The sequence below is a fragment of the Corapipo altera genome, unplaced genomic scaffold (genome assembly GCF_003945725.1).
Source record: "Corapipo altera isolate COAL_440 unplaced genomic scaffold, ASM394572v1 214, whole genome shotgun sequence".
NCBI lineage: Eukaryota > Metazoa > Chordata > Aves > Passeriformes > Pipridae > Corapipo > Corapipo altera.
Genome location: NW_020885031.1, coordinates 263,168 through 290,586, shown reverse-complemented (window position 1 = coordinate 290,586; position 27,419 = coordinate 263,168). Strand labels below are relative to the sequence as shown.

Genomic DNA, 27,419 nt, shown 5'->3' with positions numbered 1-27,419 from the left:
CCCCCCGCCAATGGGAACCACGGCCGCCTCAGAGCCCGCGCGTGCCCCGGCCCCCCCCCCCCCCCCCCGCCCCCCCGCCCCCGGCCCCCCCCCCCCCCCCCCCAGTGGGAACCGCGGTGGCGGCCGGCGCGCGCCCCCCGGCCAATGGGCTGCGCGGTCCCCTCACGGCCGCCCCTCAGTGTCTCGTACCCCCCCCCCTTCGGCCACGACGGGACCCGCGAGTCGCTGCCGGGGCGCCCGTGACGGGGCCGTGCGGCTCACTCCGGGCAGCACTTTGTTTGCAATGACGGTCCCGCTTGGATGAGGTGCCCTGGGAGGTTCGCTTTCGGGCAAGGTAAAACACGGCTTTTAACTTGTAAAGGAAGAAAAACCTTTTTCCCCCTCTTATTTTGTCGCTGTCAGTCGCGGTGAACTGTAAGCCTGAGCCTTCCTTATGCTCACTCGGTAAAATAAATCATTGCTGGCTCCTAATAGACCGTCTGAGCAAGTACTTTGGGCAGGTCCCACGTTCAGTGCAGCTAACCTGAACTTTACTGTGTGATTTCCCACTCCGAGTGTTCCACACGCTCTTTCTGACCCCATCTGAAAGTGAAGAATAACCTTGTGCTGTTTGCACACCGTGACGAGGTTTATTACACACACAGCCCAATATCAGAGGGGATTCTGGGGTCGCACCCCAGGTCTTCCCACTGTCTGTGCAGCACGAGCCTGTTCCAAGCTGCACCCTGGGCACACTGAGATGGGATGCAGAAGGTAATTCACCAGCAAGGCTGGGCTGGGCAGATTTTGGGATGTAACTCGGGTAAGTCCACCCTGGAATAACTGAGGCATGTGTAGTGCCTCAGCTGCTGGAGGTGTGTTTTCATACTTCCAGCAGTGATGTGTGGAGCTTTTAACTGCCCTCCTTGTGTCCAATAAATAATGCCTTACTCTTGTTTTTTAACTGTGCCTGTCTGGTCCACGGGGATGTAAAAATGTTTCAGGTTTTCTCTCCTGCCTTTTACTCAGAAGAACTAATGTTGCCTTGCTCTTTTTCTGCTTCCCACTCGTCAGGATTTGGTGGGCTTGAAACTGCAAACTCCACTGCCAGTGGGTTTAATTTTGGGGGTTTCGGATTAACTGCTAATCCCGCGGTGAATTTTAATATTGGGAATTTCGGTGTTTCCACCACCTCAACTCCACCGTTCAATTTTGGTAACAGTCTGGCAAGTGCAGGTAGATAATGCGGAAATTCTTGTTCTGTGGTAAATGTTCCTAGCAGGGGTCCAAGAATGACATCCCTAACTGGGAATCTGGGACAGTACTAATCTTCATATCCAGTGAAGACTGGGGAGAAAAGCTCTGGAAGTGGAGTGGGTCTGAGAGCCATGGGCTTGTAGGGGTTTTGCCTGTTAAATTCCGAAGGAATAGCATTTAAAGGAAAAACAACCCTGTACCAAATACTCAGTCTCTGAAATGGGAATGAATTGGGGTCACCCACCACTCTGAAATTGGGCCTCAATCAGAGCCAAACGGCGCCGTCAGGTCTCCGTTCAGATCCAGGTGATTCCGAGCAACCCCAGAGCTGCTCCCTGTGCCACGTTTCCTGACATGAGATTCTTGGACTGCTGCAGTCATGTTTTCATCTTCCCCCCTGTGTTCTCATTGGCCTTGCATTGGCTGTCATGAATGCACCACACCCCAGCAGTTTCTGTGGAGAAACAAATTGTATACGACCGGCACAAAAGCGCAGCCCAGCCCTGACCTGTTCCCCAAATGCTGCCGAGCATCCCAAAACCTCCCCGGCTCCCCGGGGGGGAAGCTCGGTGCTCCGGGAAGGGCCCTGGGCGTCATGGGTGTGCTGGGTGGTGGTTAAGAATACCCTTCGTGGCCCCATATAGAGCCATCCGTGATGTAATTTCACCTGAAATCTTTCCCATTTCGTGTGAAAACGCTGGGCTGGATGGATTTCTAATGCCTTTGCTCGTGTGGAATTGTCCCGGGGATCCCGTTGCCGCTGCTCGTATAGGAATTCCATCCATTCCACAGTGCCATCTCTCTCCCTGTGTCACCTGCTGTGTGCACTCCAGGGACCTGGTTTTATTTGGGTTTATTCACTGGGGACACTCTTGGGCTGTTATTTCTTTGGCTGAATTTGAGCTGCTCCAAAGGAGAACTTGGGTACTTAAATTTGATTTCCCGATTTGCACTCTCAAATCCCTTTCAAAGAACTGATGACTAAAAAGTACAAAACCACCTAGAGACTGTGTCATCTGCTGGTGCTCCTGACAGGGTGTTTCACTCACTTCTAGGACAGAAATATAGGTGTTAGAGGGAACAACTTCTTACAATTAATATGACTGCTGAATGGAAATAAAATGTGATTGCACATCAGCCTTGGTTTAAGCTTTTTAGCTTCACTGTGTACAGGAGGGCTGTGAGTGTAGTAGATCTAAAGAACCTTTTTTTTTATTTTGGCATAGGCATGTGAGTTAGCAGCGGCAGCATCTTTTTGACAAATCCTTTGTAGCACGGTGTCTTTTTTCATTTGAACATATGTGAAACCAGGCAGACACAGAGAGAGCTTGGTTTCCTGGGCTGTCAGCACTCCACAGGCTGCACCTTGGGCCGGTGCTGCACTGGCACCACTGGAGCTCAGGCTCTCCCTTAGGCCTTCTGCTGCTGCCCCTTGACTGCTTCTCCTGAAAATCTGTGGGAGGCTGATTGCTTTTGCATCCATCTTCCTATACTAGTGGTTGAATCTCTGAATGAGGTTTAACGGGGAAGATGATAGGGAATCTAGGCTTAAAGAAGAAAGGACCTTCTAGAATTTTAGCTGTGAATTTTCCCTGTAAGCACTGTGGGCACGCTAGCCTCAGGCTGTGATTTATTTCAAAGGGTTAGCAGTGTTTGAAAAGTTTAGAAAACATCAGGTTGTTTATTAAACACTCAGTAGTGACATTGAGCAGAGGTATTCCTGAGAATGAATGTAAGCAATACTGCCATTAGTTGTGTCTGTCACAAGGGAAAGCACATCCCACTGGTAAAGGAACAGGATGTCAGTTGGCAGCTGCCTTTTGGTTTACTCTCTTGACACATCACACAAGTTTTGGCTTTCTGGTCCCTGTTTTCTCCCCCATTTCCTCAGACAACAAGCTCGATCCCCCAGACGTGTGACGTGTCCCATCCATGTGTCAGACCTGTTCTCATCACACCCCGCAGTGCGGTCGCTCGTGGTGCTGTGTCCGCTCCGCTCCCTGAGCCGCTGCCTGACTCCCGCTCTTTGTTTGGCAGGAGCGTTCGGAGGGTTTGGCACCACCACCACCACTGCAGCACCAGCGTTCAGCTTCTCTGCTCCCACCAACACGGGCACCGGCGGTAAGGGAGTCTGACCTGCTGGCTTTAGAACAACCCACGAGTGCTTTGGATTGCACAGCCACTAATCCTCCTCTCAAAAATCCTCTCCTTTTCCCCCCAGGACTCTTCGGTGCCACCCAGAACAAAGGCTTTGGATTTGGCACTAGTTTTGGCACAGGAACTGGAACTGGCTTGGGTAGTGGGTTGGGAACTGGGCTAGGCTTTGGAGGCTTTGGAACCCAGCAGCAGCAGACCAGTGAGTATGGCCTTCTCTGCACTTACCCCTCTCTTTGCAGCGAGAGCGTAAGACTGTCACAGTTACTCAGGTAGTGGGACAGAAGTGTACTGTAAAAGGAGGCTGTTACACACTTACCTCCTGACTGAGGGAGACTCCCTCAGAAATTTGGCATTTGAAGTGCCTACGTTTGCAGCACTTGCCTTTTTCTTAACTAGCTTTTACTAGAGCTCAAGAGAGTTCCTGAGCTTCTGACAATACGTACCCCTTTGGTTTAGTGGTGGTAGAAAATGTAGTTACAAAATTGATGTTGCTGTCACAGCATTACTAGAAAGGGGAGGAAAACAACATTTAAAACTCACATGTTTAAATGTGAGTTGGATAATGAGCTGCTGCAGGCTCTGAGCCTGCTGAGTTTGTAACAACCAACCTGCCCTTCAGGTTTAGATGTTGAAGGTGCCAGATGATGCTGTGGATCAGTACAGACCTCTTGTTAAAGAATAAAGAAAAAATAATTTCCTTCTAACTCAGCACTCAAGAGCTACTGTTGTAGTTGAAGATTAGGAGTAAAAAAAAATTATTTATTTATTCTGTGCTTTTATTCTGCTTCTCAGACTGTGAAGTGGTGCCAATGATAGGTGATAGTGAGTCTGGCATGGTTAGTCAAGGAATTAATTTGGATTTTCCATCCACGGCAGCGTTAGGAAGCGGGTTGTTCAGCCAGCCTGCCCAGACACCCGCCCAGTCCAACCAGCTCATCAATACAGCCAGTGCCCTGTCGGCTCCGACACTCCTGGGGGATGAGAGGGATGCCATCCTGGCCAAGTGGAATCAGCTGCAGGCCTTCTGGGGAACGGGCAAAGGGTACTTCAACAACAACATCGCTCCTGTGGAGTTCACACAGGAAAACCCCTTCTGCAGATTTAAGGTGAGGAGTTGTACAGCTGCCCACAAAGGGGGCTGTGACACCCTTATTCTGTTTGCTGAGTCTGAGCATCTCATGGGTGTTAAATCAGATTTTGTTACCGGTAAGAGTGTTCTGAAACAGTGTTTTTCCAGGTAATCCACACAGTTCTGGTGCATGCTCATTAAAAGGTTCGAAGATGCTGGAAATCTGGGTGGTGTGGAGGGACTAGATCATGAGCCCAGATGTGGATCATAAAAGTAACATTTTCTGATAGCATTCAGGTTAGTGTGTGTGTGTCACGGGAGCAAGTCTCTGGAAATGAACTTTAATGTGTATTTGTGGAAGTGACAGTAGGACAGAAACCGTGTAAAATAGCTGTGTTAAAATAACCCTCTATGAACCTGGCCTGTGCCAGGTTCAGAGTCCACCAGCCTTCAGATTTGTGCCTTTTTCCGTCCCATGCTCACACTGTATGAGCTCACGTGCTCCAGTCCCTGTCTGAAATGGTCAGCAGTTCTCCTGTGGACAGACAATACGTGGCTCTTCATCCTCCGCCAATCCCGCCCCCGCTGAACTGCCTTGCTAAGCCTCAGGCCTGGCAGGGATTTGGGGCAGGTGTGGTGATACCCTCCTTCCCCAAGCTGATTCTTACTTTGAGACCTGAATGTAGGTTAATACTTAATTAAGTCTAGTTTTGATTATGCACCTCATGAGACTTGTATGAAATTTTTGCAGCAACCAAGTGCCTGCCTAACAAATGTTTGGCTTGTGTTGCATCGCCTCATTCAGTGTTACCTTGGATATTTTGTTGGCAATGCACCTGGAAGCTTACTTTATTGTGAGTTGTTGTCTGAAATCGCTTTAGAGGCTTTGAAAAATTGCCAGGTGTAAGCTGTGTCATGGAAACTCAGTTATTTTAGAGTTTTATTTACCTAAAAAAGAGTGGTTTTTGTTTTAGACAATGCCACATACTAGGTTCACTCTTGTACCTATGACTTGAGTGTTTCTAATATTGTTATGAATTCATATACCTTAAGTGAAACACTGAAGAATCCCATCTATGCCAGCAATGGAAGATGCCTAAATAAAATAGGGAGAAGTTGGTGGCACAGGAACAAAGCATCATAAGCTAGCTTGGTTATTGCCTCTGAAAGCATCAGGCACCTGATAAGAATGAGGCATCACCTGGAGGGTTTCACTGGTGTTCAAGGAATCCACTTGTACACACTTCCAGATCTAGGGCAAATGGAAAGCATGCAGCTCTTAGCCAAGGAAAGTGTGCTTCTAAAGTAAGTGTTACAGGCTGCTCTTTGAAGGACCACAGTTAAGTAAACAAAATGCCATAGTTTGAAAATACTCTGTTGCATAAAAAACCATGAAGGATTTATTTATTTAAAACAGAAATAGCAGAGGAGTGATGTGCTTAAAACCAAATTCTTCCCTGACTGTCACTGTTGTGCTCTGTGGCAGGATGGCTGATTCTGTGAGGCTCACTGTGGCAGGGGATTACTCACTGCTGACAAAACCAGGCTCTGGGGCACATCCCCAACTCGTTTCTCTCTTCAGCTGAACTTGCAGGAAGGGAAAGGTGCAGGTCACCCACCCACATGCAGTGTCAGGGCCTCAAAAAGCCCCCACTGTCCACCCTGTCACCTGTGGTATGTTGGTGTGACAGCTCTTAGGCAAGAGGAGATGAAAGCTGCCACTCTGCTTCTGCACATAATGAGGTCTGGTCCTCTGGTCCCTTTTGCAGTTTGGGAAAAGGGTAAATTTTAAAATGTTCCTGATTTGCTGTCAGCTCTGCAGAACTCCCAGTCCATAGGTTTTTCTGTAAGATAGGAAATCTCTACTTAGGAACTTTTTGTAAAAATCCAAACTGTTTCAAAAGCTGCTCCGCTGATATTTGTGTGAGAGAATGATTTAGAGAAGGATTGATTTTATGTTTCTGCAGCTCTGAGTATGTCGTAAGTTAAATTTTGCACCAATTGCTCTAATCAGAGGGGTTTATCCTGTCCCCTTCATGCCACATTGGATATGCTTTTGCTGAGTAATACATCCTCATTTTTCATTTGTTCCTTTGCAGGCTGTGGGTTACAGTCTAATGCCCAACAACAAAGATGAAGATGGCCTCGTGGTTTTGGTGTTTAACAGAAAAGAAGCAGATATTCGAAGCCAGCAGCAGCAGCTCGTGGAGTCACTGCACAAAATTCTGGGGGGAAACCAGACCCTCACTGTCAATGTTGAAGGGGTTAAAACGATGCCAGATGACCAGTATGTGAACTTCCCATAGTTCTGCCTTTTTATCCAGTACTGCATGTTGGAGAGGGTTCGTGCTTGAGTGCCTCCCCTTCTCCTTGATTTTGGATCTGTTCATCCTGAGTTCGATTTGTATCTCTCACTCCTTCATATTGCTTTTTATTAAGGCATTAAACCTTTCCAGAGGTTTTAGGTTATTCCCAATGTAGTACTGGTGTCACCATATAATGTAATTGTATGCACAGCTTCCCTCTCTCTGCCTTGCTGTGTTAAACCCTGCAGTTACTGGTACTTCACACCTCAGTGAGCTAAAGGGAGTTAAGAGCCAGCCAGGAGAAGTGGTCAGTTGGGATTTCGGGCTGGTTTTGTTGTGTTAGTTCCTGCAAGCTGCTGCCCCTTTCCTGCCATTCTGCACTTTGCCTTGCTCAGGACAGAGGTGATCATTTACGTTGTGGAGCGCTCGCCCAACGGCACCTCGAGGAGAGTTCCCGCCACCACCCTCTACGCCCACTTCGAACAAGCCAACATCAAGTCGTCCCTGCAGCAGCTGGGGGTCAGCCTCTCCATGGCCAGGACAGAGCTGTCCCCAGCACAGGTCAAGCAGCTCCTGCAGAACCCTCCTGCTGGTACGTGGGCTCGGCTTTTTGGGATAAATGCAGGTGTCAGCCCGCTGGAAAACACCTTCGAAAGCTACAAGAGCTGCACACAGTGCACATACAGCTTTGTGTTAGAGTAGTTAAGTGTTCTTCCTGCCATTTCATAAGATAACTTATCTTTACCTCTATAGCTTTAATATATGTCTGTGTTTAGGATATGAAAAGCTATGAAATCAGGATTGCAAAAAGAACTGGGCCTACTCCTGCAGAAAAATCAGAGCTAGTTCCTGCTGGGATTACTTTGCCAACTGGTTTTGGGTTTTGATCACTTATTTACTGATTTTTTAATATTTGGGGTTTTTTTACACAACTTGAAAAAGACAGATGACCCGAGTGTGGAATACAGTGGAAACAGTAGGAATTTCTCCCTTTAATGTATTAATTATATGATGGGATCACCTATGGGTTGTTCCTTTCCCCTACCCTCAAACAAGCAGGAGTATGTGACAGCCTTTGGGACTGAACTTACTGCCACAGCTCAGAAACAGGACTTTTAAGAACTATCCTCATTTAATTAACCTTCATTTGTGTAACAGTTCAGCATAGTTCACAGGGTTTGTGTATGCCACAGCAATTTTTCCTGCTTAAGAGCTGTAAGATGAGAAAGCTATTCAGATTTATCCATACTAAAAAATTCCTTTGTTTGTTGTTTCCAGGTGTTGATCCTATTATATGGGAACAAGCCAAAGTTGATAATCCCGATCCTGACAAGTAAGTCCAATAGTCTGAGTACTGCAACAAAACTTGGAAAGGGGAGAAAGATAATAAGCGCATAGTACCCTCCAGGTAACTTGCAAGCAGCATATTAGAGAAGAACTTGGCCAATTGTTGATCTCCTTGCAAACACTGAAGATTACTAGAAGTGCCTCTGTTAATCCTTTTACCCATTTAGGTGCTTAGGAGCTGTCAGGATAAAGAGCCTTACTCACATGACTCGGAGCTGTGGTGTCCTCCATTGCATGCACTAGTTATTGTGACTTATGTTTTGCAACCATTGTGGTTTTTTCCCCCCTCTTCTTGCAGTTGGAGGTGATGCACCTTTGTACCCTCAGTAGCTACAGATAATTTGGGCTGATTTCTTTACAACAAAGGACCAGGTTGTTGGGAATAGTGAGGACACTAGGTCTGAGCAAAAGAAGATATTTTTATTTATTAGCTTACAAAAGGCCATGATTCTCTGTGACTTCATGTTAGACTCTATACATAATTATTAATCTATACCACATGACCAGTAAAAAAAAGTGTTGCAAGAAACATTTGTGTTCTTGTAGGCTTATTCCTGTGCCAATGGTGGGTTTCAAGGAACTGTTGAGAAGATTGAAGGTCCAAGATCAGATGACCAAGCAGCATCAAACTCGATTAGATGTAAGGTTGCTCATCTTTATCACGACTGCTTGCTACTGCTGAAGGATGTGCTATTAAAATAAACCTCCCCCTGGGCCTCCTGTGTGTTGAAAACTGAAACCAGAACCGTGTTCTTAATGTATTTCTTAAATATATCTTTTGCCCAAAAGGGAGCAGCATGGTTTCGCTTTTGTTTCAGGTTCAAGCTCGCTGTGTTGTTAGAGTAAATCAGACTAGCTCAGTGAAGGTATACTGGTATGGACTCTAAATTTAGGCAACCAGTTTTCCAATGCCTTCTGAAAATCCCAGTTGCAGATGAAAACAAATACAAAGCAGAATAGTTGAGGTAGCAGAAGGCTTCCTAAAAGCATCTATGGCAAGGACACGAAGTTGCTGGGCTGTGTACTGCTGTTAAACTCCCCATTTCAAATCAGGAGTGACGTGTTCTGTTATCACAAACTCCTCTGACTTCCAACTGCCTCCATGTCCTCTGCAGATAATATCAGAAGACATCAGCGAGCTGCAGAAAAACCAAACGACAACTATGGCAAAAATTGCACAGTACAAAAGGAAGCTGATGGCACTTTCTCACAGAACATTACAGGTAACAGGGGTAGTGTAAATAGCTCCTTTGACACACAGTCCAGTGCCAGAGAGGGCAGGAGGACCTGTGCCAGCTTGTGCAGGACCAGTGCTGAAAAGGAAGTTCTGACTTCAGCTAAATGGTGTTCATTTAAGTACCAGGCAGAGCTGTTGGGGAAAGCTTCAGGTCCACAGTACTCAGGAACCTTCCCTCTCCCTTCTCAGGGCAGTCCTGTGGCTTCTGGGTGTCTCAGAGCAGCAAAGTGACAAAAAAGTCCAATGAGACCCATGCTGGAAGAAGGGCAAAAAGACATGAATGGAGTGGTGGGGAAAGAGATGGGCCAAGTCTTCTCTACTGAACCTATAAGGCTTCTTTTGTAGGTGTTAATAAAGCAGGAGATCCAAAGGAAAAGTGGTTATGCCATCCAGGCAGATGAGGAGCAGCTCCGTGTACAGTTGGATACAATTCAGTGTGAACTTAATGCACCAACACAGTTCAAGGTAGGTAGTTAATAGAACTCTGCTACTCTTTTCTTACTAAAAGTTAGTTTTCCAAACCATGCATGTCTCTTTGTTGTACAAAGCTGTCAGCAGTCCAGCAGCGTTACCAAGAGTAGCATTGTGGACATTGCTGCATGACCAATAAGTACTTAAGTATTTTGGAGTTCTTGGAAGTATTTGAGTCACATGACCTTTGTACATCTTCCAAAACATTTAAAAATGGAATGAGCAGCAATGGTTCCAGCCCTGGTGACTCAAGGAACAGTACATGGTGGAGCTCTGGCAGATGTTTGATTGAAGCCTGTTTCTCCTGCAGGGCAGACTGAATGAGCTCATGTCCCAGATCAGGATGCAGAACCACTTTGGAGCAGTGCGAGCTGAAGAGCGCTATTACATAGATGCAGATCTCCTAAGGGAAATCAAGCAAGTAAGTATGACTGGGTGGAATCCTCTTTAAACTTCATTTAAGCCAGATACACACTTGACTATACCTAGAATGCCACGTTCTTGGAATTGTTTGATGAAGTCCTTTTTGCTGTTCTCAGTGCCAGGGGATCAATGTTACACACAACCACTCTATGGAGTTAGGCTTTTAGTGCAGAAAATGCTGTTATTCCTTCTTCCAAGAAATTATGCCAGGCTTCTCCGTGTGCCAGGGGCACCAGTCACGACACCTGTGGGAAATATTACTTACAGTCTGCAAAGTTGGACTGTGCTCACACTGGTTTCTTTAACTACCTGCAGCACCTGAAGCAGCAGCAAGAAGGGCTCAGTCACCTAATCAGCATCATCAAGGATGACTTGGAGGACATCAAGCTAATAGAACACGGGCTGAACGAGAGCATTCCCATCAGAGGAGGAGTCTTCAGTTGACTGGATGCTGCTGGGCTTACACAGAACACGTTAGTCAAGTTCATGGTTCACCTTCCAAGGCTAAAACTTTTGAGGTAAAATAAAACATATCTTGTAGGAGCAACGGTATTTTGGCTGTTACCTTTAGAATTAGCAAAGCCTCTTCTAAGCTTTTAAAATTGACCTTTGGAAGGTTTATATTTTGTAAAGCTGTATATGCTTTAACAAAAGAAGGAAAACCGAATCTGTTCAGATACTGGTTTACTATAAAACTATATGTACTATTGTACATTTTTTCTTTTTTTTTCTCTCCTTTTTTTACAACAGCATTGTCCTAGAAATACAGTGCTGAGGGGATTGCTTCACTTGTGACTTGGTTTGTGGAAAGCTTAGCCCCCTTCCGTGTTTCTGTTAAAACAATCAAGTAACATTGTGTAAACAGTTAAATCATTATGGGGATGTTAGTTGCTGTAACTATGTTGGTCCCTGCAATACCAGTAGTTTACTGGGGCAAGCTGCAGGAACTTGTTTCCAGTTTCTGTTCTTCCTTTGGACTGCACAGATCTGCAGGTCATGTTTTTATCACTTTACATATGTGATTTATACAGAGCTTTGGTGCCCCTCTAAGTAACAGGATGTCCGGACGTTGTCTTCTGCCTTTTTTTAATTGCCCAAGAGTAATAAATTCAGTCTGACTTTGTAATAACTGGTGTGTGGTGTTGGCTCTCGGTTACATCAGTGACACTGCTCACAGCTCCAGGTAAGTGCACTTCACTCTGCTCCAGGCACTGCAAGTAATGGGCACAGAGATGGCACCTGCTGGCACAGAGCTGCTGGCAGCCTCAGTCCCCAAACCATGATACAGAGCCCTCTCCCTTACATCCTACCTGGCAGCAAGTGCTGCAGGGCAGGTACCTACTCCATGCAGTGGAGAGTGGTTTTTAACCCCCCCCCATTAAAGAATTCACTGATAATAACTGAAACAAAAGAACTTGTGTTACCTGCAGTAAGAGTTTGTACAGCAGAGACAGAGGAAGCAGAATAATTTTGTCCATTAGCCACCAAAACAAAATAAATCCCATTCATAAAATTTGATAGATGGAAAAACCAAAAATACAGCCTAAGCATGCTGCAGCATGTGTAGTCATGAGAGAGTGTTTGTGGAAGCCTAGTTTCATTACAATTGAAAAAAGTGGGAAAAGGACTCGTTTGCTTTTGAAAGCACAGTTCCAATAAATAAAGTATCTCCACTGTGCAATACAGGCTCTATCATGGGCTCTTTAAAGAGCTCAAATGACTCTAAAATTCTCTTTTTCAGGGGCTGAGGTGGCTTAAGTGAATTCTTCTGCCATGGTTCCCCTGCTAGTCTGACTGTGCTGCATGTTTGAGATAAATACTTTTTTTTGCTTTGTAAGCTTTTCAAACTCCCCCACACTTCGCTCCACTTAAGCTACAGTTGTACCACGCTCTGGAAATATCATGAATGTGAAGGACAGGCTCCTTAACAGGAGCTTTGAAAAAGTCAATTACCTCAATCACTTTCTTAAACAAGACCCCCTGCTAGAGACAGTGTTGCACTTTGGAGGTGTTTGTTTGGTTTTTTTCAAAGTATTGCTCCACTGCACTTATTTTGTTGCTTCAAACTTATGGAACAAGCTTACCACAGCAAAGGAACCACCAGCAGAAGTAAGTGTCATCACTGGAACAGCACTGCTGCTCACAGAGCTTAGAAGCTAGGGAAAACAAGAACAGCCAAGAAACAGCAGTCTAGAAAAAACTGTTTATTAAAAGGAAACCCCTGATCAAACAGGTGCTACCTTGTTAAAACCAAGTAATACCTCTACTTCCATTTTACTACTTTTGGATAGAGCTGTAACTAAGATAGAACTGTAACTAAGTTGCATCTTCCCTTTGCACAGTCACACTTCTACTTAAAATATAGCTTCTTGTACAAATGGTCAGAATTGCAGGGCATGTATTTTGCCTGTTGCTTCTCCCTAATGGGTCACAGCTGCTGGTCTCTGCTTGGGGTACCTGCCTTCCCTTTCCCCATTCAGCATCCACAGGCACTGTGCAGTTGGGTGGGACACAGTCCCGGCTGCTCAGACATGAAGGCATTGGCCGTGGCAGCCCCGTGCGGGCTCTCACGCCTGGCACTGCCTGACAAGGCGAAAGGCCTCCAGGAACTCGTTGAAGTCAATGTTCCCGTCCTTATTGAAATCGATGCTGCGAACCAAGTCACTGATGCCATCATCCGTGAGCTCAATGTTCATGTGGGAGCTGAACAGCTTCCAGGTCTGCTGGAATTCTTCAAACGAGATAAGACCTGTGGAGAAGCGTTTCACATGCTGCAACTCCATCTCCTAGTGTGGAGAACACTGACTAAAAACACAACTTAAGGCAGCAAGGAGACATAATACAAATTGGGAGAACAAAAGGCAAAGACTATTTTCTCTTTCCCGAAGTAATTTGATGGAGATTACTACCTGAAAGCAGGTAACACTCCAGATCCCAATTACACTGCATTACTGTCACTGCTCTTATCACAATTTTTCTGCTGAACTCCTCCAGAAAAAAGAATTGTTAATTCTCTAGCTGGATTGCACACACTTGAAAACACATCCTGTTTGTGGAAACATGCAATGACATTTCAGAAGCTTGGGAGGGAGCAGAAGGATCCAAGCCTTAAACAGTTAAATAAAAACACCTTTGTATGCACTAAAGGGAGCCTCAAAGTAGAAGGGAACACAAGCAGTCACCAACACCCCCTGCACACCTGCTTACCTGAATGGTCCTTGTCTATGATCCTGAATATTGTCTCCAAGTTGGATCTGTTCCGGTAAATGACTTCCAGCAGGCTTGACTGGATGTGCTGAAAGAAAACATGATCAGACTCACTCTACCCTTCTGACAGTCCTCTGTCCTGAGTGGTTACTGCACACCTCCCCATAAATACAAACATTTCTTGCTCTCAAGAATGTGCCAGTAGTGTGTGATAGCTAGACCCTCCATGCAACTGCATGGACCATCAGCAGCCTGTCCCTTCCGACAGCACTTTTCCAGGCTGTGACCATTGCAGAGCTGGATTTGCTGGGTGTAATTAGGAAACCACAACTCAGAGTGAAACACAGTTTTCCCACCTGAAAGCCTGCATCCAGAGCTACCTCTTGGTAGTCCTTACCTCTTGGCTCCGCTGCTCCATGGCCAGGTCATCCAGCCAGGATTTGTACTCCAGCATGCCATCCTCCGTGCTGCGCACCAGCTGCGGTCTCAGCATTCGCCAGGGCAGGCCCAGGCGCAGGACTGACTCCACTGCCGTCGCCCAGTTGCTCAGTGTGATCCTTCCTGGAGGGAAAGAGACGTGGAGACTTCTGGGACACTGGCAGCTGAAAGCACATGAAGTGAGGGGGTCTCCCGACCAGCCACTCACTCAACTTTGTCACTTCAACTTCGCCCTACCAGGGAATTAGCTTATACATCCCTCAGCTCAGCTGTACCTGTGTTGTCCTCATCGTAGGCCTTGAATGCGCTGATGAGGGCGGAGGTGTGAGCAAAGAGCTTCTCCCGCAGGGCTCGGAAGGCAGACTCCTCTACTCTGCTGATTCTGGAGGATGCAGAACAGAGAGAAGCACATGAAGGACTTGCAAGAGAAGCTGCACCTTCCCAGTCCTCTGGCTTGTCTGTGGGTTTTCTAAACCCTCACACAACTGCTCTGCACAGCTACAGCTGCATTTCTGCTCATGGCAAGGCACTGCATGCCCAGGGCACAGTTCCCCACAGCTGATGCAGCAAATTCCCACATCAATATGTGAAGTAATAAAGCAGAAGGGAACCTCAAAGGTCAAAAGTTAAAAACTGACTTTGAAAAGAAAAACTGAAAAAATCAGCAGTCTAAAAAAAAAAATCCCCTTGGGATCTTGTAACACTCCCTCCTCAACCCTTGAGGAGCCTCCCTCTAACTTCTGCACAAGGTTTGAATCCTCCTCGAGAGCGATTATTTAGAAAAATCAAGCTGTGGAAGTTCACCTCCAGAATCAAAGTTTCTCAAAACCCACCAAGTTCTCCCTTTTGGAATTCTGATTTGTAATCTAGAGCAACCAGAACACCTTGCCTTTGGGTCATAGTGAGCATATGGGCCGACTTGTTTGCTTGGTACTGAACAAAGTGGGGGACGAGGTCTGGTCCCAGCTTCACATAGGCTCCTCTGTTGCTGCCAATCTCATAGTAGTTTGAGGCTGAAAATATAGTCAGCACCTAATCCCAAAAAAAGAGAGGCACTTACAGTCAGTACATGCATCCTGTAATATATATGTACATGTAAACAACACATGTGATCCCATCCAGAATCCAGACTGTGAACACACCATGTTTTATGTGGAAAAGGGAGAGTGAGGTTGCAGCTGGCCTGGAAGCCTTACACATGCAAACTCCACAAGGGCAGCACAGATCTCATGGACCTGGTCACATGTTGGGCTTGTGATTTCAGGGTGGTCTCCCAGCAACCACTGCCTGGAGTCAGAGAGTGTCCCTGATGAAGTCATTGAAGTGACAACACCGAGTCCTCTGAGAGCAGAGCTAGGCTGCAGCAGCTCAGTAACACCTTTTGTAAGCCATCTTCAGCAACAGCTGCACTAATTAGGGGCCACGGTACAAGTGGGTTCACAGTTTCCCTGCTGCCCCACACAAGGACATCCTCTACCTGCACAGCCACGTCCCCAGCAGAGCAGGTGGCTCCAGACAGCCATAACAGTTGGAAACACTTCAAAAACTCCCAAATAAGGCTGTTCAGTGGTGTTGCATGTACTTTAAGCCCCACTGGAAGAAACTCAGAGCTGAGAAAAGCCACTCCTACAGCAACCCTACCCTGGAAGGATGGAGACACGAGCCATCCCCCTCACACCGACCTTCCGGCTGTGACAGAACTCGTAGCCCTCTTGCTTGCACTCATGGGAGCGGATGAGGAACTGCAGGTTGTACTTCTCAAGGATCTTCTCTGTCACATCAGGCCCAAAGTAGCAGCCGCCACCTCGCACTTTGTTTGCTCTGCAGCCCTCCTGAGGCATGGGGTCACTCCAGAGAATGTCTAAGATCTGAAAGGATTGGAAGAGCTCACTGAATAAAGTGTATCCACAGCAGATATCACCTGTCAGGGTTTACTAGGCAAATATAGCTCAGTCTCTGAATCCTTCCCTGCACTGCTGCAGTTACCATAGTGCAGGGGAGCAGACATGTTTCCTGCATTCCAGCTGAGCTGTCACAGACCTGGGCCACCTTAGAGATGACAGCATTGCTGGCCTGAAGCTACAGGCACACCCAAAGTGCCTGGGGAAAGAGAGGTGTCCAAAAATCAGATCTGATACAAGCTTTGCCTTTGCTGCCTCTAAGATATCCAAGAGCCTTGCTTGTCCTTCTCCATCCCAAAGCACAAGTCCCAGGGCAAGAACACCCACCAGATTCTGAGGGCACAAGCAGGCTTAGTATTAAACTCCTTTGTTCTCTACCCAGGACATTTTGCAGCCTCCAGAAATGCAAGTGCTGACTCAGTAACCACTGTCTGGATTAAAGTTTAATCTCTTTAACCCTGACCTCAATATACAGCTTTACACTGAAAAGATGTGCAGCACTGGAATGTCTTATGTAACGTGGAATAAGTACCCATGGTTACAGAACACAGAGAGGAGAATTACAGACAAGAAAGCCAAGGAAACCAAGTCCCCAAGGAAGTAGCACAGGTACCTAACAAAATATCCCCAGGCAGCAAAGACCATCACATGCTCACAGTACAGCCCTTACTAGCTATTTAGCACTGAAGGATCAACTGCTGCAGGAGGCACCTACGGCCCACCAAGCTCAGGGCCCCACAGACTCCTCACCTGCTGCCACTCCTCCTGATGAGGCTGGCACAGCTCATCCCCATACTTCAGGGAGACCGTGCTGGAGTAGGTGAGCTCCTCCGGCTCTGACTCGCTGATGTCCACCAGCCGGCGGCACGTGTCGATTTGCTCCTGCACCGTCTGCCGGATCCACCTGGAGAACTCCAGCCTGTTGGCCGTGCTGGGAGCCTGGGCTGGCTGGGGCTGCAGAGATAGCCTGGGAGCTGCCTCGTTCCCTGCTGCATCAGCCTCTGATTTGCTCTCCCCGTTTATGTCCCGCATTTCCACTTTTCTATTTGACTCCTTCCTTTTCTTCATTCTTAATACAGAAATAAACTGAAAGAAATGAGAGAAATGGAGCTGATCACACCGCTTGGAAACCCAAAGCTCCAGCTGTATCATCTTCCATTGGCTGACCAAGTGACCCAACCTCCAAGCCCCAATTCCCTTTGCTGCCATCAACTGCTGATTAACTGTGGGAGATATTAGCACCTCTTGGATGTGCCATTCCAGGTTTACAGCTGGGCCCCGTACCCATCAGATCTCTTCATGGACTCCATGGTGCTCAGACACGGCACAAAAGGGAGAGCACATGGATTTAATCTGCAATGGGAACTACGCTGCAGAACAAAGGAAGGGAAGTAGGAAATAAGACCTACTTTGTCCCTTTGAATTTTCTCAAGCATGTCCAGGTCAGTGGTGTCAGAGATGCCCCCGTGTAGAATAAGGACTTTCTGATCAATCAGGGTGGCCAGGGGCAGCCAGCAGAAGACATTTTGGAACATCCTTAAGATTTTCTTCCCATGCACCTAGGAGGGCAGGTCAGAAAGGAAAAGATGAAGCATCCACTCTTCAAAGTCTCACACGTAAAGGAGACACACACATATGCCTACCTTGTATTTCTGCATCACTTCCTTGGTGAAGCCATAGCTAAAGGAACAGGAGAAAAACAGTTGAGTGGGATTTCACACAAAACCCTCGACATGGCGCTGAGCCCCACACAGAACCCGTACCGTAAGTTGACCATGTGGTCCTCGTGGTTCCCGCGGTTGAGGTGAACCTCCTTTGGATAGATCAACAGGAAGGTAAAGAGGATGATGAGGACCTCAAGGGACTGTTTGCCTCTGTCTACAAAGTCTCCGTTGAACACGTAGGACTTGGAAGGGGAAGGAAGGCCATTCTGTAAAAGCAAGGAACAGGTGGATGTTACAAGAGAGGCCTCCCCATGGTCTCCATATTCCTCCCCCCCCAGCTGCACAGTCTGTCACTCCTGTCCCAAGTTACCTTATACAATACACATCCTGACTTAGCTTTATTCTGTAGGGCCCCAGTGCCAAAAGCAGGGGAAGTTGGAAGTCAGCAAGGGTTGCCATTGGTATCAGCACTCAAAAAATGCCCACTGGCACTTCCAAAATGGACATGGATATCAGATTTCAAAGTCACCAAGGGGAATAAGCTAGCTGCTGCTTTATGAAGCCTTTTAAAACCAACTAAACTGACCTGGAGAACTGGACATGAAGGGCCCCATTTTGCAAACACTTCTCAGCATGACCCATGCGATACTTCTCGCAATGCCTGGCCAGCCTCACTCTCCAGATTCGGTGCCTACCTTATAAAATATGAGGAACAAGTCATCCAGCTGGCCGTGCAAGTCTCCTAAGAGGCACAAAGACAAGTCAGTGTGTGTACCTTGAACTTAAAAAGACACTAACTTCCTATGAAGTATATCCTTTATAAGTTAACAACCATTGAAACATGTTGGGAAGTGTAAAGTCAAAGTTTCCTTACACTAAGGCAATGTGCCTGGACATGATGCAAGGCTTGAGCTGAAGCCTCAAAAGGACAGCTAAAAATATACACCAGCTGCTGAAGAGTGACTTAGAAATTTTGTTTATCTCTTGCAGTGACAACGTAGCACAAGATTGTCATTATGTGGGAGAAAGCTTTGCATACAGAATAACCATCTTAACTAAATTCTCATTTAACATGATACTGGAGAGAGAAAGCTTTGTTTTCCAGAAGCTGACTGCATGCAGAAGTTTTGAGGCCAGTCCTCGACTGGGGCAGTTTCTGTGATTTAGTAAAACTTCTCCAAGTTCGGGGTGAGAGAACAAAGACAACCCAGGTATTTCAGACAGACAGTTGCCTCTCAGTGCATCACACACCTTGCTTACAGACAGCATTTGTGTTTCATATTCCACATTAAATACAGAGGAGGGCATTGTGCTCTCCCTACCATTCCATGCCTTTCCCACGTGAGCATCCCACAGCCTCTGACGTACCACACACAGTGACCTCCTCGCTGTAGCAGGTGGAGACGTGGCTGATGTTTGGCAGCTGCTTGAGGTGCTTCCTGGTCTCATGCAGAAGGTTTAAGACATAGCGAGCGTGGAGCTGCTACTGGGAGAAAGCCAAGGGATTAAAGCAGGAAATCAGTGGCCTCTGAGCAGCACCACGGCTCTGTCTGCAAAGGCCCCACCAGGACAGCCCAGATGGGAGAAACTCGCCCTGGGACAAATTCCACAGAAATTCCAGCCCAGTATCACAGGTAAGAGGCTGCTCCTCTAGATCCTTCTTAGCTTTTCCACATTAAACCAAGCCATGAGTTTCCATGTGTCCTGCAGAAATATATTTGCTCAAAGCCAGGGTGTAAGCATTTAATATAGTCAGGATGCAAGACATTTGCTTTGGGAATTGTTTTGGTTTTTTTTTTTTGGAGAAGGGATATTTTGGCCTATTTTGCAGTTCAGCACCTTGACTGAGGATGGCAGCAGAACACTGCAGTTGTACGAGGGCTTGTTTTGTTAGTGCTGCTGAAGTGGTACTGGACTTCCTCAAAGACCTCACGATTTACATTTTAAATGCAAGTCAAAGTTGAGAGGCACAAAACATTTTAATTGGCTGTTTACATCTGGGCCAGGCTACGCTTTTTTACAAGTGCAAAAACTTCAACAAAAAGTAAGAAAAAGGTTCAACATGAGCTGTTATGGATTTCTTCCTTAAGAAATAAAGTTCAGGTTGATACTGGTGCACGCCCCCACATAAAGTTTTCAGTTTTGCCAGAATTGCTTTCAGAAAGAAAACCACTCCCATGGCAGGGGAAAATCCCGTATCATTTCCATCCCTCTCTGTTTAACAGCCTGCCAGCTCATTACACTCCAGTCAGTTTAGCTTGTTGGGAAGGCTAAAACAAGTTATCTATCCTACACCCCCACCGAGAAGGGGGAAGCGTAATTCCTGTTGGGATCCTTACTTGTTTCTGTTTGAAAGCTTCCAGCAAGGCAGTTGCATGGTCAGGAAGGAGTGGGAAAGAGAGATGGGGTCCAGTGTAGGAGTCTGGCACCTCTATGGATTCATAGTCACAGTATTTTTCCAGCTCTGCCTCTTTGTAGCTTTCTCCACTTATGAACATGCGACTGATAAAATCCCCTGGATGGCAGATCAGGGGGTTTAATTTTTTCAAAAGAGAGAGACAAGAAAAAGTTGATTAGTTCAAGGTACCGTTCTAGTAATTTTCAGAGAAAAGCTGTTTGGTTCAGCTGCAATTCAGCCCCCACAGAGCCTGAGTCCTGATTTGAAACCACTACACAATTTGCAGTGGGGGGAAAGACTATAGGGACAAATTTCCATGTGTATGTGTCAGGCAAGATGGATTCTTGCTTCAGAAATGGCCTCTGCAGAGCCCTGCTTAGCAGGGATCATGAGACCCCACCTGCAGTGCTGCATCCAGCTCCAGATACATCACAGGGAAACTTACTCTCTTTGCTGCTGCTTGGCGTGAACTGCTCCATGAGGTAACTGAAGAAGTTGTGAAGCTGCAAGAGAGAGAGCCCATCATTCATCCTGGAATTAAATTCTGCAGAGTGGCAACTTAGCACAGTCATCTTTCTGGAAGTATTGTGTCTGCCCTTCTAATGTTGCCTGGTATGTAAAGCAAATCACACTGTACCAATGCAAGTTTGGCATACCTTGTGATGAAGGTAAACAGTAGCTTTACCTGCAGCCAAACAGGCACAAGTACAGCTACAAGCCCTCCCTTCTCCCTGCCTGACAGCAAGGCAGCCATCTAAGAGAATCCTAATCAAAGATTCTTTCAAGGCTCATAACTTCAGGTTTCATCAGACACAAGCAGGCAGGGAATCAAACAGGCTAAAAGGGGGCACGAAACCCAGTCTTTAGGCCACCAAAGCACTTATGGGGTTACCAGCCAGCAGACAGAACCGAGCAAGCCTGTGGCACAGGAAACACCTTGCTATGTGTTTCCCTCCTTCCTTGGCACCATACCTTGATCTGGTCCTGCTCACAGGCATACTCGATGGATTGGAAGATTCTCCAGGTGCAGCGGCGGCGCATCTCCAGCCGAGCAACGTAGCGCCGATACCACTGCTGGATCAAAACAGCTGCCTTGAAAGCTGGGGGACAAACAGAACCCAGCTGAGGTACCCTGCCACTGCTCCTTCACCAGCCCTGAAAATTGTAGAGCAACCTCCTTTTTCAGGAAAAGTCCTCGCTAACTGTATTCTGACAGCCAAATATTAAGGGTAATAAATCATCCATTTTTCAACACATTGCAAGAGGTTAACCTGATCCTGTCTGACCAGACCTCTGAAGCACTCCTAGCCACCACTGCTGGCTTCTCAGCACCACCATTAACAGCTTAAAGATCCAAACACATTCTTCAGTATTAATAGACAGTTCCTCCCTTTCCATCTCCCTTGATCATCTTAATGTCCATCTTACAGTCTCTGGGTCCCAAGGTTTGAAGAAACCAGAAATTTACCTGGGCCACACAAAGAGATGAGAGAAAATAAGACACCAAGTTCCCTTCCAGAGCCTTAAAAACATAGAGTTTGTCTACCTCCCTTTATGCCAAATAAATACCTCAGCTTTTGCAGTTCTGGAAGAACTTGAGGGAACCTATTGCAGCATAAATGTTAACATACCATTACCTCACAATAAAGACTAAATTACCACCCACAGTGAGAAAATGGAAACACAGCTTTGGCCACTTAGGGAATGAGATGGCAGGAATTTCCAGCTGCCTGTTTGTGGTTCAATCCATCATCAGCACCAGGCACTTCTTTCAGAATGACAGCTGTTTGCCCTGATCTTTTCAACATAATCATTCCTCTGCATTTTCCCAATTCCAGTGTTTCATTAAAGATTATTTCAGTTAAGGTGTGTGCAAGTACACTGGTGCAGTTTCCCATTTCCTTTTTCAAGTTCTGCCACAGAACTTTATCTACCTCTAGAAACTCTTCCATCCTCCCTAGCTGGCCTTGACCCCACTTGCACCAGCTCTGCTATTTGCATTTCTCTTCTGATGACACTGTGTCCCTTCCTGTTCCTTTCTGGATCCCTACCCTTGAGCCCTGTGCTTAAAACATTTTCTAACAATGCTTCTCCATCATCTTGAAATCAAGGTGGGAGGGATGGTTACTCTATCCACAGGCTGGCCCTGAAATCTAGTGGAAACAACTGAGTTAGGCAGCTAGCCCTGCTGCAGGTGGTTTATTCCCTTGGCATTATGGTTTGTGAGAGGGCCCTGTCACATTCACCAAAGCAGAGAGAGCAATGCAGAGTGCAGGGAGAAAAAAACAAAACAACTTGATTAAGGAAATCCCCCACCCCTATTCAAAAGGCTGCTCCAGGCTTGCAAGAGACAAAGAGATCACATTAATTCAATTAGCTTGTATTAATTACATAAACCACCCCTCATGTACTCCAGCAGGAAACAGTGACCTTTCCCTAGAGAAGATATCCTGATGGCTTACATATTGAAAATAATAATCCTTTTAAATATGGTTCTGTTTCAGCACTGGGAATTGCAGAGCACAAGAAGAAAAGTGTTACAGCTGCTGTGCAGCAGGGAACTGAATCACAGTGAAGTCATGGGCAAGAAGGTAAGACTTGGCTAGTTATTCACGTATAACTTCTGTATTCTGTGCCTGAGCCTTCCCTCATGTTGAGCAAATGCTTACTGGTCTGCTGGGCTTGGAAAGAAATTCCTAGTGGTGACTCCACACATGCCAATCAAAACCAGATCCTTTGAAACAGTAAAAATGGAACTTAGGGAGGACACATTATCAAGTGAACATATACTACCATGCACAGCATTTAAGCTTCAGATGGGCAAGGCACTGGTTTTTTATTCTGCTTTTACACAGACTGACTCTGCAATACCTGCAAGGGCAGTTATTCTAATTTACCAGCTTACCTGGGTGAGTTTCACCTGGCAGGGTTTGTAGCAGTTTAGATAAAACTAATCAAAAAGGGGGAGAAAGATTCATCCACATTTTAAGAGAGTCCAAGCCACATATCATGATAAGCTCCTGAAAGCATGCCAGGCAGCACTCAAGCCACAATATGAACACTTGTGTAAGCAGCATAGCTCACACATCAGCTTACAGGAGGGACTCCCCATCCCCTTCTTCACTCAAGGGCAGGGCCAGTTTAACAGCTCTGCTGGCTACACTTTCCATAAGGAACAGCCCCTGGACCTGGTACAGGTAAAACAGGATGACACCTGGCACATGGCATGTGGGTGTAAAGTTCTAAGCAGCTCCTCATCTGCAGATCACCAGATCTGAAGGATTGAGAACCAAAGGTAAGAAATTCAGAGGTTTTACTGCCATGGGAAACTGTTGCTGAGGTATCAGATGTAATGCAGGGTTTCAAATAAATAACTGGGTTTATGTTACACTATGTTATCTGAAAATAACCCTGAACTTAGGAAAGTCCATGGTTCTCTGGTGCTATGGGTGATAGACAAGTAACTTAAAAGGTAGAGTTTTTCAACAAAAATTACAAAGTCAGTGTATCCCTACTTTCTTAGTTTCTAAACACAATCCCCCTTTTCTTTTCAAAGCACTTGCAAACAGTTGGCCCCATCCTGATGTTCTGCCAGTGCCTGACACAAACAATAAAGAAGTCAAAGTTTATTTTTAATGTTTCCCTATGCTAAAATCCCCTTCAAAGTCCCTTTGTTCCACAGTAGATCTAGGCACATGCACACAAAATTGGTGCTGTCACACAGAGGGTTTCATACAAATTGATCGTTACAGCTTTGAGAGCCATAAAGAGGTTAAGATCATTAGCAGAGATTAAGAGCATTGTGCTGATATAATTAGAAAAAAAGGCACACTTTGCTTTTCAGCCTTTTGTAGCCACACTATCTCACCTTCTTTAGAGCCAGGTTTATTTTGGCTTTGTTAATGCTGTACCAGTCCTGCACCACTAACAGCCTTGGAAAACAGCCCAGGAGAACGAGCAGGTTGGCACATCTGTCTCACTGCCAGCAACACACACTTAGCAAGTCATTAGGCCATTAGGTGTCAATTCTAACTGCTGCTTCATATCTGGTCAGGTTTGGGTTCATTTCAATCTAATCCTGGCCTAAATAGCTGCTGTTTTCTCAAGCCTGTTGGTCTTCTGCTGAGAATCCTTGTCACAGGATCCTGAAATCCAGAACCTCACCTCAATGCTATCAGGAAAACCAGGTAACCCAGCACAAACACATCCACCGCACCCTCCTTAAAGCACATGGAGCAAACAGGAAAAGATGACTTCTCAAAGAATCACTCACCCTTTTCAGACTTCTGCAGGGAGTACTTGTAATCGACATTTACAGAACTACCAGATCCCATGTTCTCCAGCCAGTGCTCCAGTGTTGCAGACTGGCCCAGTGTCACCAAAACCACCAGAGAGATGCAGCAAACACCATTCAGTCAGAATCAAAACAGCTGCAACATGTCCCACAGTCCTGAGAACCTACAATTAAATATATTAACACTTAAGATCAATGATCAATGGCCTCTCATGCTCAAGTACCACTATCAGGTTTTTACCAGCTACTTGGGTGTCTTTCGGATGATCCAAAATGAGGATTTCTGTCTCACTCTTTCCAATTTCAAGTCAGCTATATAAATAGGAAGCAGTTCAGCACCTTTCCTACTTGCATATCTAGATACTGTCATTGTATGGCAGATGTATAAGAAGTTTTTCAGTACTGATCAGGAACTATAAAAGCCATGAAGTTGATTGATTACCAGTCAGTATGTGCAGACAAATATTCATGCATGTAGTCACCTGTGAAGGATAACTCATTATGAGGGATGAACACACGTGGTATTTAATCTTATTATCTGTGCAGTACCACAGCTAGAGGGTAGATAAGTCTAAAACAACAATTACCTATCATAAGAAAATAATCAGCTTTGTATAACACTGCTTGCCTTCACCTCATGCATATACTACAGTGTAGGAGCACATTATGCCATCACTTGCCAGCATAAAAGGGCAGGACAGCCAGACTTTGGTAACTGGAAGGAAGCTCTGGTCAGAGCAAACAGATCCTATATCCAGATCAGGTCAAATTCTGAAGTATCTCACTTTGAGGACAACCAAAATGCCATTCACAGACACCTTTCCCCTGGTAAAAAATCCAGTCACACACTACTGCCAAAGCAGCCCCAGGCTGTATTGCAAAATGATGAGATTTTTAATCTAACCCAGAATTTGTGGGGGGAGAAAGCTGAGAAATGGAGGAAAGGAAATAAACACCTGTAAAAATGTTAAGCCTGGTGCTTGCAGGAGACCACAGCTCAGAGGGTTTTGAGGAGTCAGGACAGAGCAACTACAGAGGTGCTTCTCCCCAGCAAAGTCCTTCTCCTTTCCTCACCTCCTGCAATCCTTGTGCCTCCTTCAATCTCCTTCCACCCATCCCACGTCTCTCCTCCCAGAACAGCTCCGATCCAAAAATACTGATGGCAGGAGCACGTCCGGTGTTGCGTAAGGTGAGCATGTGCCGTGAGGGAGGTGAGCCCTGCTCAGCCACACTGCAGAATGGGCAAGGTTCCAAGGCAGAGCAAGTGCTGCAATTCTCTCCCTTGCCCAGGATGCCCAATTGTACCATGGCATCTTCACAGTAACTGGGTGATGCAACAGGGAGGCACAAAGCAATGCGCTCATTTTATTCTAACATCATTTCATATCAGTGTCAGAAGTGGCCTGAAATCACCATTGAATTATATCCAACTTCATCTGGTGGTTTACAGCCTTTATGCTTAAATAATGCAGATGCTCTGACAACTTTTCAGGTTAACTACTCCAAGGGACAATTGCACACAAAATCAGGATCCCTTACACTTAAGGGGCTCTTATTTGTAACCTCCTGTGCCAGCTTCAAGGGGAGGAGGTGGCTTCAGCTCTTCAACGAGATGAGTACCTTTAAAGATACCCTTAAAAATGCAAACATGAGCAAAAAAGTCCTTTTTCAGGAACTAGGACACTTCCACATGACTTTTGAAAAATGGAGAACAGATTTGAAGCAAGCACTTAAGTACAAGGTTTGGTATTTTGCTTTAAGGATGCGTTCAGGGCTACTGCCTGTTTTGTTGAAATGGGACTTGGGAATTAAGATTACCTTTGGCAACACAGAATAAAGTTTTTCCTCATTTCCTTCCTAACCTGCAAAACAAAGACTATTATTCAGGCAGCCCTACCTGAAACAAATTTTGGCCATCCATCCCAGGAAATGGCTTAGTATTAGTGTGCTCTAGGAGCACCTGTGGAGTACCAGCATAGGCAACAGCACCTACCTGTTTATCATACAAACAGGCTTATCAACAGATCCCTCCCAAGCAGCTCCTGGAGCTGTGAACTCTTTCAAGTTCATTACCCTCAGATTTTTGTGAGGGCCACAGCTCAAAGAGTGCACAGCAGTAAACCAGAATCCAGTGGAATCACACCTGTTACAGGGGTGGGAGGAGTGAGAAAAAAAAAAATCCACCAGTCCAACTGCTCAGCACCTCTGATTCTTCCTCATCCACCCAACACTGAGGTGCACCCTTCCCTTCCTAAAGAAAGGCAGAACCTGGAAGACTTGCAGCACCAGCTCAAATACAGGCTGTCCTAAACAGCCAGGAGAGACAACATGAGGCATCGAGGGAATGAGCAGCTCCTGACTGCTCCTTCCTCTCCATGCTCTTGGCCACCATTCAGAGTTTCAGTAGGGAAGTAGCCACAGACATGTAGGGAAGATGTTCCCTGTTCACCAGAGGTAATGTTCCACAGGCAAGAGAAACACATAACAGCCAGACTCCAGAAACTTCACAAGCCATTGGATACCACTTCTTGGAAGTCTTCAAACACAAGCTGCTGACTTGCTTAATAACAGTATCTAATACCACAAAACTCAGGAAAACTCACACAAATCCATTTGGATCAAGCACCCCAAAACAGGAACAACAAAAACCTAGGTCAGCTTCCTGCCTTAGCAGAAATATTATTTTAACTTCTTCAAAACAAAAGCAAGTGACAGCATTAACTAAATCCTACATACTCTGAGCCTGTGCACATTGCAGATCTGTGCAGAACTGGGTGCCTTGACCCACAGGCCAGGAACACCACAGCTAACAGGAATCCTACTCCAGGAAAAGTGACATTGCATGGATCATACACAACAGGAGCTCCACTAACCTGCCCATTTTATAGACAGTGCAGCAGCTGAGGGAACAGATGAGCAGAACATGGAAGACAACAGGAAGACAGACTTACTGAGAGTTTAACAGGGAAAAACCTGAAAGACATTGGAGGGAAAGTTTTGCTGAAAGAAAACCAGCAACAGTTTAAGAGCTACAGGTTAATTGATAAAATAACCAAATACTTCTCCCAAGAAAGCAAAACCCAGGTACCACTAGGGAAAGTGATAATCCTGCCTTGCCCCCAAGAGTAAATAACTATGTATGGCCCAAGTCTACATTGGACTCAGCACATCTTATAGCTGGAAAGGAGATGGTGAAGCTTGTTTTATTTTTATACACACACCCACAGTTACTGCACTGCCAAAAAAGTCAGTTTCAGATACAAAACCCCCA

General features: G+C 46.0%; 2 protein-coding genes across 4 annotated transcripts in view; one reads left to right on the top strand and one right to left on the bottom strand.

The window, feature by feature from the left end:
* NUP54 (nucleoporin 54) overlaps positions 1-11,372 on the top strand; it is an 11,865-nt gene extending 493 nt beyond the window's left edge. The window contains exons 2-13 of one of the 3 annotated variants that reach the window (XM_027668176.1): positions 1,054-1,215; positions 3,274-3,357; positions 3,458-3,592; positions 4,270-4,499; positions 6,562-6,749; positions 7,164-7,360; positions 8,047-8,101; positions 8,662-8,755; positions 9,231-9,338; positions 9,698-9,817; positions 10,134-10,244; positions 10,562-11,372. In XM_027668176.1, coding sequence (XP_027523977.1) covers positions 1,054-1,215; positions 3,274-3,357; positions 3,458-3,592; positions 4,270-4,499; positions 6,562-6,749; positions 7,164-7,360; positions 8,047-8,101; positions 8,662-8,755; positions 9,231-9,338; positions 9,698-9,817; positions 10,134-10,244; positions 10,562-10,690 — 1,613 coding nt within the window. In that variant the 3' untranslated portion in view covers positions 10,691-11,372. Of the gene's footprint in view, positions 1-194; positions 335-1,053; positions 1,216-3,273; positions 3,358-3,457; positions 3,593-4,269; positions 4,500-6,561; positions 6,750-7,163; positions 7,361-8,046; positions 8,102-8,661; positions 8,756-9,230; positions 9,339-9,697; positions 9,818-10,133; positions 10,245-10,561 lie in introns of those variants that run through there. The other 2 variants (XM_027668178.1, XM_027668177.1) reach the window with 2 other exon arrangements.
* A 1,362-nt stretch (positions 11,373-12,734) lies between these two features.
* On the bottom strand, positions 12,735-27,328 carry PPEF2 (protein phosphatase with EF-hand domain 2). The gene is made up of 17 exons (XM_027668164.1): positions 27,022-27,328; positions 24,128-24,312; positions 20,827-20,954; positions 20,300-20,357; positions 19,796-19,971; positions 18,825-18,939; positions 18,152-18,198; positions 17,556-17,722; positions 17,436-17,472; positions 17,202-17,351; positions 16,543-16,878; positions 15,574-15,759; positions 14,781-14,923; positions 14,167-14,273; positions 13,851-14,014; positions 13,454-13,541; positions 12,735-12,995 (listed from the first exon to the last, which is right to left on the bottom strand). Exons 2-17 carry the CDS (start codon positions 24,186-24,188, stop codon positions 12,814-12,816), a joined length of 2,145 nt encoding a protein of 714 aa, XP_027523965.1. The 5' UTR covers positions 24,189-24,312; positions 27,022-27,328; the 3' UTR covers positions 12,735-12,813.
* Positions 27,329-27,419: the final 91 nt, after the last annotated feature.

Bases quoted from the DNA above. Each gene is read 5' to 3' on its own strand.
- PPEF2 (XM_027668164.1), bottom strand. From the start codon at position 24,188: ATGGGATCTGGTAGTTCTGTAAATGTCGATTACAAGTACTCCCTGCAG. The intron at 20,358-20,826 runs GTATGGTGCCAA...TCTCTCTTGCAG, and splicing joins GTGAGCAGGACCAGATCAAG to CTTCACAACTTCTTCAGTTA. The intron at 15,760-16,542 runs GTGAGGAGTCTG...CAATCCTTTCAG, and splicing joins ATCAGGAGGAGTGGCAGCAG to ATCTTAGACATTCTCTGGAG.